The sequence below is a fragment of the Melospiza georgiana genome, chromosome 2, assembly GCF_028018845.1.
Source record: "Melospiza georgiana isolate bMelGeo1 chromosome 2, bMelGeo1.pri, whole genome shotgun sequence".
Taxonomy (NCBI): Eukaryota; Metazoa; Chordata; class Aves; order Passeriformes; family Passerellidae; genus Melospiza; species Melospiza georgiana.
In genome coordinates, this window is record NC_080431.1 from 55693828 (window position 1) to 55714887 (window position 21060).

Consider the following 21060-nt stretch of genomic DNA (forward strand, 5'->3'; position numbering starts at 1 on the left):
GCGGGCGGCGCCGCCCTGCCGCCGCTCCCCGGGGCAGAACATGGCGGCCGCTCCCCGCGCCGCCGCTAGAGGGCGCGGGTCAGCCGCGCACGGTTCCTGCACGCCCAGCGGCCGCGGCCCGGTGCGGGTGGGGAAGGGCGGCCATGGACAGGTTCTCGTGGACCACCGGGCTGCTGGAGCTGGGAGAGACGCTGGTGATCCAGCAGCGCGGCGTGCGCCTCAGCGACGGCGAAGAGAAGGTGACGGGAGCTGGAGCCGCTCCGCGCGGGGCCTGGCGGCGCGGCCGGGGCAGGGAGGAGGGTAAAGGACGCGGCGGCGGGCCCTAGGCAAGGGGGGCAGCAGGGCTGTGAGTGCGGGCCGTGTTGGGCGAGAGACGCGATGCAAAGTGTGTGAAGGGCTTGGGCTGCAGGCGGAGCATCGAGCGGGGGTGTGGGAGGACGTTCTGCGCCAGGGTCTGGTAGGGTTTGTCTCTTTGGGGAGATTAGGGCGGAGTTGCAAGCTTCGAGGGGCTGTGCTGGTCGACAGCGGCTGAACGTGAGCCAGCAGTGTGCCCAGGTAGCCCAATGGCATCCTGGCCTGTATCAGCCATAGTGTGGGAAGCAGGACCAGGGCTAGGATTGTCCTCCTGTGCTCCCCGCTGGTGAGGCCGCGCCCCGAATCCTGTGTTCAGTTCCGGGCCCCTTAGCTCCGGACAGACAGCGAGGTGCTGGAGCGGATCCAGGGGAAGGGTCTGGAGCGCAGGTCGTAGGAAGAGCAGCTGAAGGGGCTGGGATTGTTTAGCCTGGAGAAGAGCAGGCTCTGGGGGGACTTTACTGCTCTCTGCAGCTGCCTGAAAGAAGGGTGGAGCCAACTCAGGGTCGGCCTTTTCCTCCAGGCAACAAGTGACAAGAAAAGAGGAAGTAGCATTAGGATGTGCTAGGGAAAGTTTAGATTGGCCATTAGGAAGAATTTCGTGACAGAAGGGGTTATTAGACATTGGAATGGACTGCCCTGGGAGGTGGTGGAGTCACCATCCTTGGAGCTGTTTAAGGACTGGACTTGGCGCTCAAGGCCATGGTCTGGTTGACACGGAGATTTTGGGTCGTAGGTTTGACCCGATGATCTCAGAGAACTTTTCCAACTTAATTCATTCTGTGATTCTGTGAGAAAGGCCTTGGACAGAGTGTGTGACACGGAGTGAGGGGTGGGACCCGCACAGGGTGTGTGTAGGCAGTGTCACTGTGCTCGGGCTGTCACTCCTGTGCGGTACAGGGCAGGACGCACAATGCACACTTGAGCCATCCTGCGTGCTGACATGCCCTCTCCTCTTTTCCGAGCCGTGCTGCTCATTGCTTCACTTCACTGCAGGACTGAATCTTGGTCTCTCCATTTTTCTACACCATGGTAATTGCATGCCCTCACAAAAAGCTGTGAACACGTGCCTCCGATTTTACAAGTAGGAAGCGATTTGCTAATGCAGATTTTCCAGGTACTGTTTGCTGTCTGATAAGTAAAGAGCTTTTCAACAGCAGCACAGACAGAAGCAATACTCCTGTGTGATAGGATGGAAGATTTCAGACTGCGTGCAGCATCTTTTTATTAGGTTGCTTTGCTTTTTTGCATAGCTTCTACCTTCTTTGTCAGCATACAGGGAATGTTCCAAAGCCAATAGCCCTGTTTAAAATACATTTAGGAACTTTAGTATATCTTGCAGATTATATGGAGGGAGGATCCCTCAGGATTTCCGAGGGGAAAGTTTATACAGTTGAAAAAGGAAGTTTGTGTTTATCCATCAAATCCTTTTATACCATTTTTCTCCATTGTTTCCTAAATTTCATGTATTTTGTTTTCTGGAAAAAAGGGAGTGTTCTCAAAATACTGGCTTGTTAAATCTGATTGCTCGGTTGTGGTAAGGTGTAATGTTTCCAAGACCAGTATTTATGTAACTTACTGGTTCAATGTGTTGATCTGTTTTATTTTTCCTGCCCAGGTGAAATTTGATAGTGGAGTTTTACTGCTGAGCACACACAGACTGATCTGGAGGGATCAGAAGAATCATGTAAGTCCCAACCATTCAGTTGTACATTTCCTAATAAACAAGTAGCATGCAATGAAAAGCCTGTACACAGAGAGGGGATTATTCCTGCCTTTATATGTGTTTTGTTTTACAAGTATAGTCCACTTTTTGGCTCTCAACAGAAAGAAGATTATGTAGTGTTCTTTCATCCAGTCCTGGTTTAATAAAATCATCATGCAGACATGAGGAGGTATAGGAATGTATCCTATAAAATTTTCTTTTTGACTGCACAGAAGTAAAGGAGAAAAGAGCCTGGTGTCACACACTAAAAAATATTGATTTTGAAACTGAAATTGAATGTGTCAGGCAAATCATAATATGAAGTTCTCTCCTGTGCTCCTTGTCTAGGAAAGCCTTTTCTTTCTTGTTGGTTTCAAGTCCAAGCCCTGTCATATATTGTGCTCCCATCATATAGTCCCGAACCATGATTTGATAATAGGATGTGTTTGGTGGTGATGTTGTTTTGCACAGACATGTTGCCCTCCCAGCTGCCTGTTCTGCCATGAACCATCCCTTAAATCAGCCAGAACTTTTACTGTACTGCTGTGAACAGCTGGTCACAGGTTAAATGGCCCTGCCAGAACTACAGTGTGGTAACTGCAGTAAAGCTGCTGAATGCTTTGTGCCATCAACCACAGCCTAGGAATGCAGGCTGGAAGTGGGAGAACAAGACCACAAACACATAAAGCTCTGAGCATAGACTGTGACAATGGGCACCACTCCACAGATGCAATTGGAGGAGAAGTCTTTCCCAGACCAGGCTGGATTATGCTTGTGTTGGACACAATAATTGATAAATTTAACCCTGGAAGTCAAAGTTTAGATGGAGCACGTTCAGATGACAGCTTTTCAAAAGCAAATTGTATTCCACTGGAATTGCTTTTGTGCAAGGGCAGCTGAAGCACCTCTCACATTCAAAGGCTGACCCCTAGCAGATACCACGTCCTTGCTTCAAAGCAGGGAGCTACTAAGAGCACTCTGAAGGCAGTGTCACCAAAGATCTTAATTTGGCAGAGTAGTATGATGTTTTCTTTAGGGATTCTTTGCAGGAACTGTAGATCTATTTTTAATACACATTTTTTCAAAATGTTTAAAGAGCTGTTACCCATGGTGGGGTTACTGTTACACAAGTTAGGGCTTGATTGTCCAGAGCACCAGCTGCTCTGTATAAATTAACATGGGGCTTTCTTGCACAGCCATCACATTATCTTATGAGATAATGTGCTAAACTCTGTGTTAATCACCTTATATTTCTTCATCAGCATTGCTTTTTGAGAGCTGAGCATGTACTACAGCAGCCACTGTATCTAATCTTCTCACTTGGACTTTTTGCATGCTTACAGTAACATTGGGCATTATGGCTTCATCAAGTCTTAGAACTGAAATCCATGCTCTCCTTTCCAACAAAAAGATTACATTTGTCTCTTTTCCCTGATTTTTCCATCTGATCCTAGGCCATGTGATTTCTTGTATTCTTCCAAGCTCACTAAATTTGTTAAATCAGCAGAGGAAAACCTTGGAGAAGAAGAAAAATAATTTTATTTTAACTAATTTAACTCAGCAAAGATTCTGAAAAGCTCGGGCTTGATTAACAGAAGGGGCAGAAATGTGGCCTGGAGATGGGCAAAAATTACCCAGTTCTGGTTGGGAGATGTAATTAACTTTGTTAGTTAAATAAAGCTGATTAATTTTCAAGTTCTCAGTACTGAAACATGGTGAGCATGGTGCCCTTTTGTTCTCTTGGTAAGCTGTTGTCTAAGCTCAACTGTGGTTTAACATCAGACTTAGAAACCTTATCTAGCTCACCTAGAAAAAATTTGTAGAGAGAGTCCCTTTCTTATTGTGTCAGCAATGTATAATAATTAATTTGGCACATGTCATTAGGTTAATGTATCTTACAGAAACAGTTGGGTCCTATAGCTGCTGTTCTTACATGCCATCTGCAGTTCAACAGTCTTTAAAAAAACAAAAAAAGGAATTTTGTAAAGTTTGTTACATTGCTAGATTTGCACAAATTTTTAAATTATAAAATCATGCATAATGGGATCATGAGGCATTGGAAAACAAAATTTAAATAAACACACTGTGTATTTAACACCTTTTTGGTTTTGTCTCCCTTCCTGTAGCGTCTCACATCAGGAAAGGGTGATTCTAAATCCTTGTACTTAAAATTTGTTCATAACTTTCTGTCTTGGAACTAAACGAATCGGTGACTTTGACTGCACATACTATGTGTAGTTGAACTCTTTTTCACATACTATGTGTAGTTGAACTCTTTTTGTCATTTTCAAAACATTTTTTTAACAGAAGTATCATCTTGCCTATCTTTTAAAGTGTCCAGAAGTTTGTGGCTGTTTTACAAACGTTATTAACTGTTTGTAATGACTTTAGAAACTAGAGTCATAGAAGAGCCTAGATAGCTTGCATTAAGAGTTTTTAGGAAAGGAAGTATAACCCAGGTTGTTTCCCAATAAGACATTTACTTATTAGTTGGAGTTCCTGCATGTGTACTTCCCTGCTCCCAAATTTAATGGGTATTTAATTACTCCATACAAAGAGGAGCAGTTTTGGTAGTAGGGATCAAGAGGGCCCTCTAACAGTGTCTATTGTAAACTGGTGCTAGACGTGGCAGGTGGAAGAGAGAAGTTCAGAGAGGGAATGCAGCCTGTGTTTCCTGTGTTTCTGTGTGACTGTGTCACTCACCAAGGTGTTGTGTGGGAGATGATGTTCCTCAAAGGATGTTCACCAAAACAAGACCAGGCACCTTATTAGATGTTTTGAATCATTCCCATAGCAACTTCTGTCTCAAATGCATGTAGAAAGAGTTTAGCCTGGGATAGTTTAGTTTCCAGTAGATGGATATAGCCTTGTTTCTTGCTCTTTGTTTGGTTGAAAGCACAGTCCAATAAATGTGTGGTGAGATGCATCAAGTGCTGGATTAAGCACTCCTTCACTGTAGGATGGATGGAAAAATTCCTATTGCATTCAGACAATAGTGTAGATTTTAAATATTCAGCATTTAAAAAGAATGGTGGGTTTGGATATTTTTTTAGCTCTCAAGGTAACATCAGTGCAAAAATGTCAAGAACCTGTGAGTATTGTACACCTGCCGAGATGAGGTGCGGTAGCGTGCAAATCTTAGTCTTTAAATCTAAAGATTTTTTTTAATCTCATAGTCTCTTCTGTGAATCTAGCTTGAGGTTTTTAAAGTTGATGCATTGACACTTAAGTTTGTTGAGGTTTTTTAATTAACTAGAACTCAGTTGTTTGGTTTGGGGTTTTTTTTGTTATTTTTCTACATATATTTCACTGTAATACATTGTTTCTGTTGCTACCATCATATTTCACATAAAGTGCTTCAGGCAGCACCTGTAGATATCCATACTGTTTGTGAAATGGAGAAAGAGAACACTTGGGTTTAGAGAGTGAATAAACAGGATATGGTTTAATTCACCTGTGTTTGTGGTGTTTATTGCAGGAGTGCTGCATTGCTGTACCTCTGTCTCAGATTGTATTTATTGAAGAGCAAGCAGCTGGGATAGGAAAGAGGTATGGCCATCCTCATTGTCTTTTCCAGATGGATCCTTTCACATGCATCTTATGTGAGATACCCAGTATTATAGATTAATCCATTAATCCATGATAGGTTCCGTGTGCAATGTTAATTTTCCATCCTGACAGTCACAAGGAACACTGAGGGGAGGTCAAATGTGCAAGAGAGTCATGACTGATGTAATTTGTAACTAACTGCCTTGTAATCACTACTTATGATTTTAGAGGTCCTTTCTGACATAAACAATTCTGATTTTAAGTTTCTAAAGAGAGAAAAAATTTTGGCTGGAGAAATACATACACAATTGTCAGATTGGCAAGGTAGTATGCTGGAGGTATTCAGAAGAAATCAGTTTATTCATTAATGCTGGAGAGGTAAGTAAAGACCAGTGCAAAGATATCAGTAAAGTGAGATGGGAATGGAGGACTTGCAGTCATGGTGTGATAGCAGTCTGTTAATTTTCCTAAAATCATGCTCTCCCAAGGTTTGTTTTGGTAGTAGGTGTCCTTTTAGACTGTTATTTTCATGCATGTTGGCTTTGAATGTTGGTTTTGGATAAGTTCACACACAGTGTCCACAAGTGACATATAGAAGTCAAATAGGTTACACATAATATTGACACCTTTTGTTTTCCTATGTCAAACAGGAAAAAACATATTTTAGCTTTTGACCTGCAATAACTAATGCCAAATTAAATTATAACTTGATAGTCAGTTTTTATCCTAACTAAAAGTTTTTTTTGAAATTACTGCTTGAATTTTTAAAATCTGTTATGTTCATTTATAAAGTATTGATGATAGGTACATTTTAAATTTGTAACGTGTTTTTGCTTTAGAGGCTGTTGTAGTTTTTATGCAAGATCTACTTCATCAAAATATTTAAATGTTTATGCATAAATAGAAGCATTCTTTGATGATCTTTAGCTCTTACGTGAGATAGTTAATAGAGATTTTGGTGAAATGGTTAACTTTGATGCAGAAATAGTTTATTTAAATATTACAGAAATATCTTCTCTTTCCTTTTCCATAGTGCCAAAATAGTAGTTCATCTTCATCCTGCTTCTTCAAACAAAGAGCCTGGTCCATTCCAAAGCAGCAAATATTCCTACGTCAAGCTTTCTTTCAAAGAACATGGGCAGATTGAGGTGAGTTTGTACCATGGATGCCAAGCACAATCAGGTCTTGGGCATGCTTTTCTCCTCTTGCTGTGTTAGTGATAATTTCCCATGATCTTTCCATGTTTACTTTTGAGGTGGAGCTTTTTCAATACATCCTTTTGGGAGACAAACACTATGAGCCTCCCTTGTTCTTTCATTAAATACTGCAAATAGAGTTCCAGAAATGTCAAGAGGCATCCTTATTTTAGGGCATTTAGTATAATCTTATATTTCCTTTGCTAATCTACTTAACTGAACACAGGATTTTCCAAAATGACATCTCTGAAATCTGTTAAATGTTTAACAGAGTAAAAGATACTTTTTTGTACCTAATCCCCTATTAAACAGGGATCATACAGTTTAGTCCTAATTTCCTCTCTAATTTTATTGTTGAACACCTTTTCTTTCCTCAGGGCTTTTGTTCATTTTACACTGTATAATTTTTTTAACCTATACCAAATCCCAAAGGCTTTGAGCATTCTAGGAAAAATGTAATATATTCTTAAAAGAAAGCTCATCCTAAAAACCTAAGAAATTGCACTCTGTAAAGAAGTTTCACAGTGGAAGATCCTCATTTGAGGAGACTGAGAACTTCATGCTGTGGAAAAAGACTGAGAACTTCATGCTGTGTACCCGTTCATTGCAGAATATAAGATTTGCAACTCACATTAGTTTGAATGTCTTAAAAATGCATGTGCTTGATCAGACTCACTTTCATTTCTTTGTGAGCAGTTTTCACATTCTGATGATTATTGGTTTATTCATAGTATAAATGTGTGTTTTTCGCAATCATAACCATGTTTATTTTAATGTTGTGTCTGAAAATCAAACGTACTCTGCTTGCTGATTGCCTAGCACGTCAGTTAAACCCCAGCCTTTCTTTATGACTTCAGAATGCTTTTCTGTGAACCTGAACAATGAAAAGGGTGGAATAGATTTTCTTTCTGGATGTTGGTCAGTGGGACACAGTGTTACCTAATGCCACCTTCTGGTATTAGCAATAAACAAATTGGTGTCATTGATTCTGTGGTTGTTTTTATATTGTTGAGTTAGCAGATCAACAGCAATTGGATTGTTGAGCTTTCCTTCCTTTAAAAACATGCCTTTGAGTATACCTCAACATTTAACATGGCTTGGGACATTTTGAAAATCTGAAGAAATATTTTAAAATGGAAGTACTTAGTGACTGCATGGCTTCTCTTCTGATGTGAATGCTTTTGAAGGCTGGACATTAAGAATTTCCATATAATGAGTTGTGTAGGTGTTATCATGTTTTGTCTCCATGCATTGTGAAGTTTATTTCATCACCAAGATGCTAACAATACACAGAGGTACTCTGCACAGTTCATGAAACATCTGTTGTCACTCTTTAATGTTTGCAGTTCTACAGACGATTATCAGAAGAAATCACACAGAGGAGATGGGAGAGCATGCCCACTGGTCAGGCCATGCAAGTTAACAAGGATTCACAGGTATGTGCAGAGCTTCTGAGCAGGATCTGTGTGTAATCTCTTACTGCCACTTCTTGCCACCCTCATATAACACGTCCAGCATGTGACTCTAACCAGCATCATGGGCATGTGCACAAATTCAGCTTTAGTTTGCCTGGTTTTTCACTGGCATAAATTAGTTTGTCCTTTACATTTTTCATCTGATAGAACACAGTAGCCTCTCTTGAGTATGCTTAGATAATGAGCTCCTTTTTTGTTTGTTTGTTTTAGTTAGACACAAACACACATAATTGTGAAAATACAATATTTATTTGCACATACTTTTATTCAGCATGTGAAGTCCAATGAAGCTGGAAAATTTTTTGTCTTTAGTGTGATTCCTGGTTTATTTTGAGGCTGGAAGTCAATATAACATGTGACTTTTATATAACTCTTTAAAACCAATATATGTTTGATTTAAATGGGTATTCTAAATGGACAGTTGTTAGGAAGAATGTCATATATTAAATAAGGTTTATCTGCCTACATACTTCTAAGTTATTAACACTGATAAACATGTAGGTGTTGTTTCTATATATTAATGTGCTGAATATATGAATATATAGTATTGTATGAGTGAAATAGGATGATTTAAAGATTGTTCAATATGAAATCATGTATGTTCCCTGTGGTAAATGCAGTACCTATATGGACAGCTGCATTTGGAGTAATGCATGAAGAGTCTAATCAAAATGCCTTGCCTCTATTTAAGTCATAGCAACTCTCTAACACCAGTGCTGAGCTTTGCAGTCAGAGGTGAGAGGCCTGGCACTGCTGCCACTTAGGTGCCAACCTTTCTAGAGCTTATTTGGCATAAAAGTTTCACCATCGCCCGCATTCTAATATCTCTGAGGAAGGTAAATTAGACTGTACTTAGCATTGTGTTTCTATGTTTCTGTTTCTTCAGGCTGGATTTCTTGAAGTGCACTCAGGCATTTCCACAGCTCTAGTATAGATGTTCACATGGACTTGAGAGGCTGGAATTGAGATGAGCTGGAATACTTAGTCTGGATATTAACCCATATTAATAGCCTCAAATATACTGTCAATATCATTACTTGTCTAGCACAGCAAATTCATATGTGGTTCACATTTCTTATTTTTTTAACAATAGTTTGAAAATTACTGTTAAGAAATGCATGAAATATTGTATGAATGGTATCTGCTGTTTGGGGGAATATTTCCGGTTCTCTAATTTTCACAGTGAGGCAAATGAGAAAACTTAGCATTTCCTATTCTGACTCTTTTTTTTTTTTTTTTTTTTTAGGCAGGAAGAATAAGGGCTGTAGGAATTGTAGGTATTGAAAGGAAATTAGAAGAAAAAAGAAAAGAGACTGACAAAAACATTTCCGAGGTAGGTACTTTTGAAGTTTCAAGGTCAGCCACCTGTCTGAACTATTTACATCCATTCACACTTTCTTTTAGGGACAGCTGAGACTATTTACTGTTTTTGTTGAGAAGTCTGAATTTATTAAGAGTGTACAGTGTATAGTTATTTATTTTGTTTAACTTACTTACCAATATATGTAAAAGTACTTCATTTAAACAATTCCTTTAAAGCCAGGTTTTTAGATGTTACATTTAGGCTTATAATTACAGTAAAATGATTTGCAGTCCAGACATGGACAAGATGTTATAAATACTTTGCAAAGTACCTACCTACTTGGAGACCATTCTTTTCCATAGAACCAGCACAATAGTTGAATTCCATATATCAATACTAATGGACAGCAGAGGCATTTAATTTCTTCATATATACCTGAGAGCAGTACCTTCAAAAATAGTCTGATTCTGTCGTGGTAGTAGAGATTGATACAAAAGTACTCATAAACTACATGCAGCAGATTTGTTCTTATGGCAAAGCTTTATGGGATTCAGTGTGCCACAAGAAAAAGGCATTCCCTACTCAAATACTTAGAAAAATTAAAGTGCCTTTGCAGGCCACGTGCTGTTTCAGATACTGTGAGCTTTAAACTTTCTTGCTTTCTGTCTGTGAGGAATGTACTGAATGAAGTTTTGTGTGTAGTTCAAAAGGTATTCTGGTTACATGCGTGGGTATATAGTTCAAAAGGCATTGTCTGCATATTTTTTCCTTTAGTAGCTTTGTCAGAGAGTAAAAGAAATCCATTTATACATGTTGTGTGAGCAGAGGAAAGCCATGACTTGTAAAATCCTGCCTTCCTCCAGCTTTAAATGTTATAAATGACTTAATTTTAAAAATGGTGCCCTGGCTTCCAGGAAAAGGCTTCCTGCATCTGCTGTTCAGTGCTGATAAGAATCCAGTTCTTTAGCCTTTTGTTTATCTGAGGAAGTTCCTGTTAGGTGTGTGCACATTCCCCTTTGTTTCCAGGCCTGCCCTGGGTGAGTCAGGCAGAGGAGGAGTTAGACACAGCATACTGTTTATTTAGCTAAATCAGGGCTTCTTTTGATGAATGTTGTTTTCATGCAGGTATAGAGATTAGAAACAAGCTGGGAAAAGCCCTGTCAGAAAACTTATTGTTGATATCATATACAAGTAGAGTAGCAAGACTTTGATTTACACTAGAGATTGGGAGATCTATTGTAAATTATTCAGTTTGGCAGATTAAGGAGTAAGAAGAAGTATTCCAATAGAAGCTTTTGTTTTCTTAGTGGTGAATTATTGTTATACAGTGACATATTTTCTTTTCTCCCTGTGGACCACCTAATTTTGGATATCTAACTCAGGTGCCAAGTGTTAGGGGCTAAACTTGTCCAGTCACTGGAGAAACACTGGCACTATAAGGAGGTCAAACCATAACAGAGGTGAAAAGCAAACCTTGTCTCTTTCTAGAGGTATCTCCTTTTGTTCTTTGCACATTGAATTTCTGACCAATAAGCTTCTTCATAAGGCACCTAAAAGTATATGGGAACAACAGGGTTTTCCTGCAAAAACCCTGCTGAAGTGTGTCTTTCTAGTAGGGGATTAGTCAGAGTAGGGCAGAAATGACATAGAGGCAGTGGCTAGAAGCTGTAGGCAAGATGTCTCTCTGGCTATTTGACAGTGTAACTGAACATTCTTTACTTGAGGCTGGAGGGCTCCCATTCTGCTGTCAAGCCAACTCTAGATGAAAAGGTTCAGGAATTTTTCTCATACCAAAAAAAAGTTGTTTGAAAAGGTTGATCATCTGGACATGTAGTCATGTATTGAGAGTAGTGAGGAGGCTGAATGAATGTGTGTTGATGAGGGTGGAAGAAAAGGGAGTTCCTTTTTAATATGGTTGCATTAATAGAGTTGCTAGCTCTCTTTTTTTTTTTTTACATGATTTTTTTAAAATACTAGTTTATCATTACCAAAAATTTGGAATTTCAGTATACCTTCAGCTGTTTTTAAAGTATTATTTATTTAAGCCTAAAAAACCTTTGTGGGTTGTTGTAGAGTTGTTGTATTTGAGAGCATAGCATTTTATTGGAGTACTTAAATGATGAGATGTTGCCACACATTTCAGAGGTTTTGTCCCTCAGATATCCTCTTTCTTGCTCATTTGAAATGAATGTTTCTTACTAATTAAGTAACATTCACTGATTTAAGTTGTCTTGTCAGGAGGAGTACCATCTATAGCTTTACAGCTGTCTTGCAGCTTGCCAGAAACAACAGATCTCCTTGAGAGCGGGTTAATTGTTGGAACAAAACCTACCATCACCACCCAGAAACCTTCCTCCACTTTACAGAGAGCATAATAAATTTGGAGAGTTTAATCTTTTCTTGGACTCAGTATCTCATTATCCCTTCCTATCACATGGACATCATAAATCATACTGAAATTCTGCTCATATACTGGAAAAGCATGTGGTTGTTTGATTCTCTTTTTTATTGTTTGTTTCAATTATAAGACATGCTGTAAAACAGTTTTATCAACAAATAAGGCATGGTATCTCGTATTGTAACACACTCATCATAAGGAGCCACAGCTCTTATGAGTAGCTTGGGTAGGTAGACAGAGGCATCTCCCTGTGTCCATAAAACTGAGTGCTGTAATTATATTGATCTGCATTGTCTGCTTTTCATTTCAGGCTTTTGAGGACCTTAGCAAACTAATGGAGAAGGTATGGATGAATGGCACGTGTCACTTGGCCAAGTAGACTTACACTCATTTTCTCAGTTTTAAGCACGCTTTTTTCTCTTGTGCTGGAAGTTGACTTATCTGTATGTTTCTTGATAGGCTAAGGAAATGGTGGAATTATCCAAGTCAATAGCCAACAAGATTAAAGAAAAACAAGGTGACATCACTGAGGATGAGGTAAATTAATTTAGTTTTTAAATTCTACAAAAATGTTCCTATGAAAAGCAAAAAGTTATCTGTTTAATAATGTAGTGTTAATAAAAACCCTTACTGTTTGGTTTTGTTGTGTTTAGTCCCTTATACATGGTGTTGAGTTTACTTGCTTAGTGTTAATTTTTCTTTAACCCTTTTTAAAAGCAGTGATTTAGCTGCTTTTGTATAAATTTTTCTCTTTCTTTACCTGTGCTGGTCAAAAATAAATGGTACAAAGTTCTGCCTTCTCTTTGACTAGTAATTAACTTTATTGGTAATAAACTGAGGGATTTATTCACCAAAACATTGTTATAGTAATAAAATCAAAGATTTTTAAAAACCAGAATCACTCATTAGCTGCTGTACTTTTAAATTTTTTTGTTTGTTTGCTTGTTCAGACAATTAAGTTCAAGTCCTACCTACTGAGTATGGGTATAGCTAATCCAGTTACGAGGGAAACGTATGGATCTGGTACACAGTACCACATGCAACTGGCAAAGCAGCTGGCTGGAATCCTGCAGGCACCCCTGGAGGTAATGCACCACATCTTGCACCAGCATTTTCCATGTGTTGCTGAATTTTGATGTGTGTTTTGGCTGTAGTAGTCTGCCTCTTTCTAAAGCAGATTTAGCAGCGCAGCCTCCTACTCAATGTTAATGGGAGGAATATATGTTGCCTTTTTGAATAAAAAAAGTTCAGTACAAATTTTTCTTAGGACTAATGGCATCAACTTTTGATTTGCAAAATGTTGATGAGATTTAGAAAACTATTCAAGTGGTCTTTCTTATATTTGAACAGCTCTTTATTCATCCCTTGCTGCAGAATATTTCATTTTTTTAAAGAAAGAGTGAAATGACACTGACTGAAAATAAAAGTAATGAATCTTTTTAAACTGCTTAAAATTTATATATTTTGCAAATATAGGACAGAATTATTAAGTAGATTACCAGCCCATAGTAATATCTCCTATTTTAATTTATCTTAAGATATTATAGATTACAGGTTTCTCACCAAACAGTTAAATTTCATATTGCAGCTTATAAGGCTATGTTCTTCCTAAAAAGCATAAATACTACAGTATTTTTGTGAAAGGTATGTGCTACTTACTGTGATCAGAATAGAAAACCGAGTTTTTCTGAGAAGTAAAACCAGTAAATTGATTGATAGATTTAATATATTGAAATTCCTTGTTCCTATGATTTATTCTCTGGTTTAAAATCAAAGTAATTCACGGTCCTTGGGTGTCATGTCGCTATTTTGCATTTTAAAATTGTTAGTGAAAGGTGCAACTTGCCTCTTTAGTTTTTTCCCATTAGGGCCCATCATTTAGCCCCTCTCTCACCTGTTTAATCAGCACCTGCAAGTAGAGATTATGAGGTTCCTGGGCTGTTTCTCTCACCAGTCTTGTGCTCGTTAACACAGGAGCGAGGGGGGATCATGTCTCTGACAGAAGTGTACTGCCTGGTGAATCGTGCTCGAGGGCTGGAGGTGAGACACTGCTCTGGGTCACAGTGTTAGGACAGGACTTCAGTCATAAGGACATTAAAGGGTAAAAATGTTCCCTACCAATGGCTCATTCTACTTGTCTACAATGCAATGTGATCAGCTCTTTATTAAAATTAGAGGGGTTTTACCTTTCTCATTCTCATTTTTCCTTATAATACTTATGTATCCTTTACAAGTAATAATAATGTATGCTGCTTTTTATGATACCATGTAAAAGGGAAAATCCATACTTATCTGGAAACAAAACTTAAAGGTCAGGGGCTACTAAAGAATGGTGAATGTTATGGGAAATTTTTTAAACAAAATACAGCAATTCTTTCTGTAAACAAGGCAAGGAAGATTATTATAGAATACATAGTAAGAGAACAGAAAGGAGCATAGAAGCCAAGAAAACAGACTGCACAATAGAAAGGAAAAAGAATTAACAATAAGTGTAGCCTAGTGTATTTTATAGCTTCAGCTACTAAAACTTTGTTTGTTTTGATGTTATACTATACACCTGAAATGCAAGCTGTGAATAAATATGTTTTACTATTTTAATAGTTGCTGTCACCAGAAGATCTAGTAAATGCTTGTAAAATGCTGGAATCACTGAAATTACCACTAAGGTAAGAGCTTTATGGATTTATTTATAAAGCACGGCACTCACAGGTCAGACCATGATGATTTAGTTTTTACTTGAAGTAGAATTTTTTTGTGATTGTTGTGGGTATATTAACAAAATCATTATTGGCTTAAAGGATGCTGCTCTATGCATTAACATCCACTCTACATTAAAACATTAATTTTTAGCTAGGAAGATGTTATTTTTTCACTTAGAATTTTTTCAGGCTGGAAAAGGGTTTAACCAAGACCAGACATATGCCCTGCTTTTATCTGTCTCTTCAGAATTTGAATATGCTGTTAAGCTTAAGTTCATCTTAGAGAGCTTGCTTGGGTTTGGGGGGAATTTTTTCCCCTTTTGTGAAGTGGTTATAGATGTGGATCCATTAGAAACAAGACCATAAGTGATGTGCACAAGGTTTTTAGTTACTTTGCCTCTCTTTTTTGATTTTAGGCTTCGGATATTTGATAGTGGTGTCATGGTGATTGAACTCCAGTCTCATAATGAGGAGGAAATGGTAGCTGCTGCTTTAGAGATGGTAAGTGTACTTCATTTCCTTCAGTGTTCTGACCATGCTAGGGAAATTTAAACATATTAGGTAAAAAACTTGAGGTATGGGATTTCCTCTTGAGGTTTCAAAATACAAAGCATTCCACTTCGTATCTTCTAAAAGAAATATTTAAATAGCACTCCTCAACTTCAAAGTTCTGTGCAAGCAATAATCTTAGTCATTACTTTTTCTTTAAGGAATAAATCACTTTTCTATCTCTTTTCAAACTTCATTAACCTTCAGCCTTCCTCCAAATCTTTTCCACTGTAGATTGAAATTCATGGCATTTATTGAGCACCTAATTTAACAGAAGTGAACTTCAGACACTGTACTGCTTGAAGGCAGTGGAAACAGCTCTTAAATGTTCATGTAGGTAGTTGTTTGGTTTGGGTTTATTTCATAGAGCAGTACCTTGCATGTGTACCAAGTTTGCTGCTGTGAAGAGCACTCAGTGGGAGAGTAGTGTGTATAGAATTAATCCCCAGCTTCATCAGGGAAAATAATAGTATGAATTGCCCAGTGTCATAAACCTTTGTGGTTGTGCTGCCTCTGGACGCTTTACAGTCCTGTTACCCTATAATTTGTTACATTTTTCCTGTGTCTTTCTGAGTGGAATGTAACTTTTTGATTTTCATACATTTGAGAAAAGGCTGATCCAGCGTATCCAAAGTTAAACATCAAAGTTAAAGAGGGGGCAGTCGAGAAAAAGTAGAGCTTTCACAGACACCTCCTCACTTGACACAAGGTAGACTGTTCAGTGTGTTTTGCATATTGTCACCATAAAGCTTTTGCTCATCAGAAAGACTGTTAGATAAGAGAAATATTTACAGTGATTTAAAAGATTCCATTCTAAATCAACAACATTAAAATGCTTAAATCTTTCAGTATACGTTAATATTTTCAGTTTCTTTTCTTAAATGTGTAGAAAAATACTAAGACCATTATAGGGCTTTTTTCTGATTATTTTTGGTTTTTAATGAATTTTTTTGTCTTCAGTAAGAGTGCTTATGTCTTTGAAAAGAAAGGAAAAACCTTTCTTGATAACAAAGGAGGTCAACTGCAAAAAGTAGCAGAGGGTGGATTTATTACCAAGGTGCCTTTTTTATGTTATTTCATAACACGAAACTTTGGTTCCATAGAAGAATGGAAGGGAGAGGCTTCAACTGAGGAAGACTAGCTTGTATGGAAAAGGGAAGATGAGATCAGACTTGTGGCCAAAAGCACCCATACTTTAATGTTACTGCACATTATGCATTAAGTTCTGAGAAGTGAAAGGAAGCCATAGGGTTTCAGGCAGGAGAGAGATGTGGTTTTGAATGGCTGGTGAAGACAGGAAATGACACGGACATCAAAGGAATCCAGCATCACCCTTGATGAGCGCAGTGGTTTGGGGAGGAAAGATAATTAATCACCAATTGTATAGCTGACGTCCATTACTCTGAAAATCTCATGTTAGGACTGATTTAATCTGAGTTTCTGTAAAAGGACTACTGCTGAGAATGATGCAAAATAGACCCCTCCCCACCCAGTTATGTGGGAAGCAGGAAATGGCAACGATATCCGGATTTACAACTTAGCTTGAATCTAAAGCAATGGAGAAATGGAAGGATAATTAATTTTTAGGGAATAAAACATGTTTATCTGGGAAATTCAAGGCAATAATAAATCTAGACTTCACATGTATTATTTATATGGTATTTTGTACATCCACGTCCCACGTGTGTGAGAAGGCTTAATTTTATTAAGTAGCATGATTGAGACAAAAGGGCCAAAGTTTTGAGTCCCAAAAATGAACTTGCCTTTTGTGTCAGCTGAATGTGATGGTGGCTTTTAGTTACTCCTCTAGTATGCCATAATGTCATGTGAATTACTAAGGTTTGGGGATTTTCCTGTAGGCAGTGGGTGTATTTTAAATGCCATAGAACTCAAATTCTTCTCTTCCACCTGAGATGACATATTTCTACATTTGATGACCTGCCCTCAACAGTTCTCTTATTTCCCTGTCTAGGCTTCAGTGTTTGCAGAGTCACTTAGAATAGTTCTGCTGTGTAAATACTGATGGAGACTGTATTCTGCTGTCTGAGCTATTCCAATTTTTCAGTTCATTTGATTCCAAGGGATCTTTAAAAAAATTCCAAAGGAATGGGTACTGTATGATTTTTTTATGGATTTAACTCTTTTCTCTCTTGCTTTTTTATACTCAGCAATTTTCCCAGGGCACTGAAGAGATTTATTAATTTTTAAGGGGAAATACTCATAATTAGTTGTACTTTTAAAAAAGCAAACAAATTAATTCTCTTCTCAAGGGATTGTCTACCAATTTATCACTTCACAAGGTTAAACCTGATTCAGTAGCTGAAAGAACTTTGTTGTTCTTCTAATGCCGTGGTTTGTTTATTTGTGTACTTGTTTTTTGATAGGTATCTGAAAAGGGTTCTCTCACAGCTGATGAGTTTGCTAAGCTGGTGGGGATGTCTGTTCTCTTAGCCAAAGAAAGGTAGGTAATAATTGTTGTGTTTAATACTTCAGTTATCGTGTTGTCCTCAAGTAATACACGACATCTTCTTTTGCTTTCTCTAGGCTGCTTCTTGCTGAAAAGATGGGCCATCTTTGCAGAGATGATTCAGTGGAAGGCTTGAGATTCTACCCAAATTTATTTCTGACACAAAGCTAATAGCATTTGTGTACAATTTGTTATGTAATAATTGAACAAGAGAGCAGAATCCTTCCAAGAACTGACTTTAAAATTCTTATTTCGTTAGTCAACTGCAAGAGACATGAACATTGCAATGCTTTTACAGTTCTCAGGTATTTCAAGTGCTGAATTGTCTTACATGGAACTGAAAGGAAATAGAAATCACAAAGTCAGAAGCATGTCTATTGTCTCAAGACAACTCACTCATTTTTCAAGTTTTATTTGATGTGCTGTGTAGTTCCTCATTTCAAGAGAAGATTCCACACCAGTGAAAGTGGAGAGAATATTGCTGTAGAGTGCTGTGAGGGTCAGTACCCAGAAGCCAGCTTACTTCATACTCCAGTTCCAGTTTGCTCCAGTTTGCTTATGTCTGGAGCAGCAAAGCAGACAGATGTATCCACAGTGATAAGAAATGGGACTCTGGTGTCTACTGAGGTATAAGGAACAAACTAGTGTAGAATAATCCCTTCTCCCAGAAGCGATTAACAGTTTTCTAAGGGAGGATCTTTGGGATCTAGAATTTGAGACAGAAAGAACCTGCTGCAAGAGAGATTATTGTATGTTAGGCGAATCTAGAAATTACCGTGTTTATTTTGTCGTGTCTTACACTAATATCTCAGATAGAAGCATTGTTAGCACAGACTTCCTCCCTTCTCTTTCCTTGCCATCTTCCTTCCTGTCCATTTATGTTGCACTTTGGGTGCCCCTTCTCTGTCCTCTCTGTAGCAGAGTGGAGCAGCCTCCTGTCACTTTACCAGACTCTGTGCTTTAATGTGCTTATGTTTTATCTTGTACCTCTAACAAAAGATCATTTGTTTGTTTCATCAGCCTATTACATGTTTTGGGGAAACATCTCATTTGCTTACCTCTCATATGTGAAAATCAATATGCTTTCTATATTGAAGGGAGAAAGAAGACTATCACCCTGTGTTTAATAATCACAAGGTATCATTGTTTGGTATTCTTCACCCTGTGTTCACACTGAATGCAATATAACAGCCTTGGTTTTCATAACTCCAGTGGAGTTGCTACACTACTTGAAGATCTGTCATGATAAAAACAGTTCAGTGGATGTTTATGATCCACATTACCTGAATTTTTGGCATTTTGAAGTGACTATTTTTAATAAATAAAGTTAATTTAAGGTATGGGCAAGGACATCATACCGGTAACTACACCGTGGTTGTGATGGCCAGATCAATATTACAAGAAAGGACAAAAAGGATTTTAATATGAGCCTGAAGATATTTTCAGAACCATTTCAGTGTTACCACAGCATGAGTTGACGTGAGTTAAGAGCCTGCCAATAGTTCAGTGCAGAGATTCCTACAGTGATCATGCCTGTGGCTTGTAGGATGTCCTTTATATCCAGGGGATTAGTAAGAGGATCCATCCTCTTACTCTTGTCACAAGCAAACTTTCATGCAGTGCTTTCTTTAAGGCAGCTTTCCTCTGCTCCACGAGGGTGCTAAAACTTATCTCTTTCACATGGCTGAAGGAACCAGTTCCACACTGTTTTTACAGTGTTAGTCACCTGGCGTCATCTCTTCAGGAGCCTTACAGCTTGCTACTTTCCTTCATCTACCCACAACCCAAAGGAGAGATCCATGCCAAGCACATTGAGCATCACATATCTAAGGAGGGACTGAAAAGTGAGAAATTTGGAAGCAAAAAGCTGTTTTGTGACAACTGTCTCTTTTGCCCAATAAAAGCCTGTAATGGAAGGCCGGTGGTTTGTGGGCCTGAACCTCTCCCCACAAGGGGGCACGTCGTGTGCAGGAAGAACAAAACCTGAGAGGAAATGCCTAGTGTAAACTGCCAGCCTCTGTTCCTCCAATCCTGAGTGTTTCATTATCTTACTTAAGCAATAATAATACAGCCTATTTAGAATAATGGTACCTTCTCAAGCTTTTCTTTTCCAAGATTTTTCCTTGACTTTGTTTTTCTTCCAGACAAAAAGGCTAGAGGGGAAATTGTATTGCTGGTTTAGAATTTAAGCAGACACATGAGAAAATGGCTACTAGAAAGTAAGAAAAATTAAAACATTTTCTTAAATAGATTGTTCTGTCGAGTTTTTTTTTTCCTTCTGAATGTTTTAAATGCTTTAAAATGCTTTACACATTAAAATCTTGTGGTTCCACCGGGCAGGTTTTTGAAGCACATCCTATTTTTACTGTCTTACTTTGTAACTAAAAGGGTACAATATAGTTTTGATTTAAAGGGCAAAATTAAATGTAATTAGAAGGCCTTGCTTGTGTTGCTGAGTAGCCTGTAACCCATCTCAGCCAGAATAGTCAAACTCTAGGTGTCTACACAAGCACTGCTTTCATGAGATCATATTAATTTAATACAAAAGGTACATATATGAACCTTTCCTGTTTTGATTATGCCTAGGATATTTGTATCATGATATATGACAATTTTGCCAGGGCTGCCTACACAAATAGTACTTGTTTTCTTATGGAGCAGTCTTAAATGATGATGTTTTTCGTTTGAAAACATGGGCCTTTTTATGCCTCAGACAGGAAAACACTCCTCAGGAATCTGTACATCTTTTCCGTTTCTCCTTTGCCTTTGTTTTCAGGAAAATTGCATACTGCCTATGGAAACCTAGATCTAATCTGGACCATATTTCTGAAATGCAAATCTTTTTTCTGCTGAAAAGTATATGGATGTGCATTTGGAAGTCCTCAGAAATGTATCTTTCATAATCATTTTGGGTGCATGTTGATTAGCCAAAGTCTTTGATGCTCAGTTCTTCTAACAGGACTTCCATGGTTTGTCCAAAGAGCCTGACTGCTTCTAAAATTAGTGCAAGCATTGTCCCTGAATTCATGAGTACAGCGGTGGGAGACAGTAGGAGCCTGTTGCCAACAGTAGAGGTTCCTGCTTCCTGAAGCCTGGGAGACACTCATTTGCAACTGGACAGGTCTTTGAGAATACTTACTGAAAAGGCAGTTCAAAATTATTTGTGGATTTGATAAGAAATCATTGTTTTCTCCAGGAGGAACTCCCTCACCAATGTATTTTCTGTTGAGGTCTACTTACAAATCTGACAATTTTGTTCCTTCTCCTATTCTAGCAGTTCCTGTTTCATCCTAACTCTCTTTCCTTCAGGCATTCATGTGAAATGCAGGACCCTATAGTTCCAAGTCACCTGCTGGGAGGACTTCAAC

At 38.4% G+C, this 21060-nt stretch overlaps 1 protein-coding gene across 1 annotated transcript; it reads left to right on the forward strand.

Annotated features, from left to right (window-relative positions):
- The first annotated feature begins 98 nt into the window (after positions 1-98).
- Positions 99-19943, forward strand: VPS36 (vacuolar protein sorting 36 homolog). Its single transcript, XM_058018703.1, has 14 exons — positions 99-239; positions 1970-2038; positions 5535-5605; positions 6639-6753; positions 8148-8237; positions 9523-9609; positions 12288-12320; positions 12437-12514; positions 12928-13062; positions 13952-14017; positions 14579-14643; positions 15093-15177; positions 17610-17686; positions 17770-19943. The coding sequence occupies exons 1-14, from the start codon at positions 144-146 to the stop codon at positions 17861-17863; spliced, it is 1161 nt and encodes a 386-aa protein (XP_057874686.1). The 5' UTR covers positions 99-143; the 3' UTR covers positions 17864-19943.
- Positions 19944-21060: the final 1117 nt, after the last annotated feature.

What these genes read in the sequence shown, in the direction of transcription:
- VPS36 (XM_058018703.1), top strand. Translation starts at nt 144, where the DNA reads ATGGACAGGTTCTCGTGGACCACCGGGCTGCTGGAGCTGGGAGAGACG. An exon ending in CTGACAAAAACATTTCCGAG is followed by an intron (nt 9,610 to 12,287) that starts GTAGGTACTTTT and finishes TTTTCATTTCAG; the next exon opens with GCTTTTGAGGACCTTAGCAA. An exon ending in TCCTGCAGGCACCCCTGGAG is followed by an intron (nt 13,063 to 13,951) that starts GTAATGCACCAC and finishes TCGTTAACACAG; the next exon opens with GAGCGAGGGGGGATCATGTC.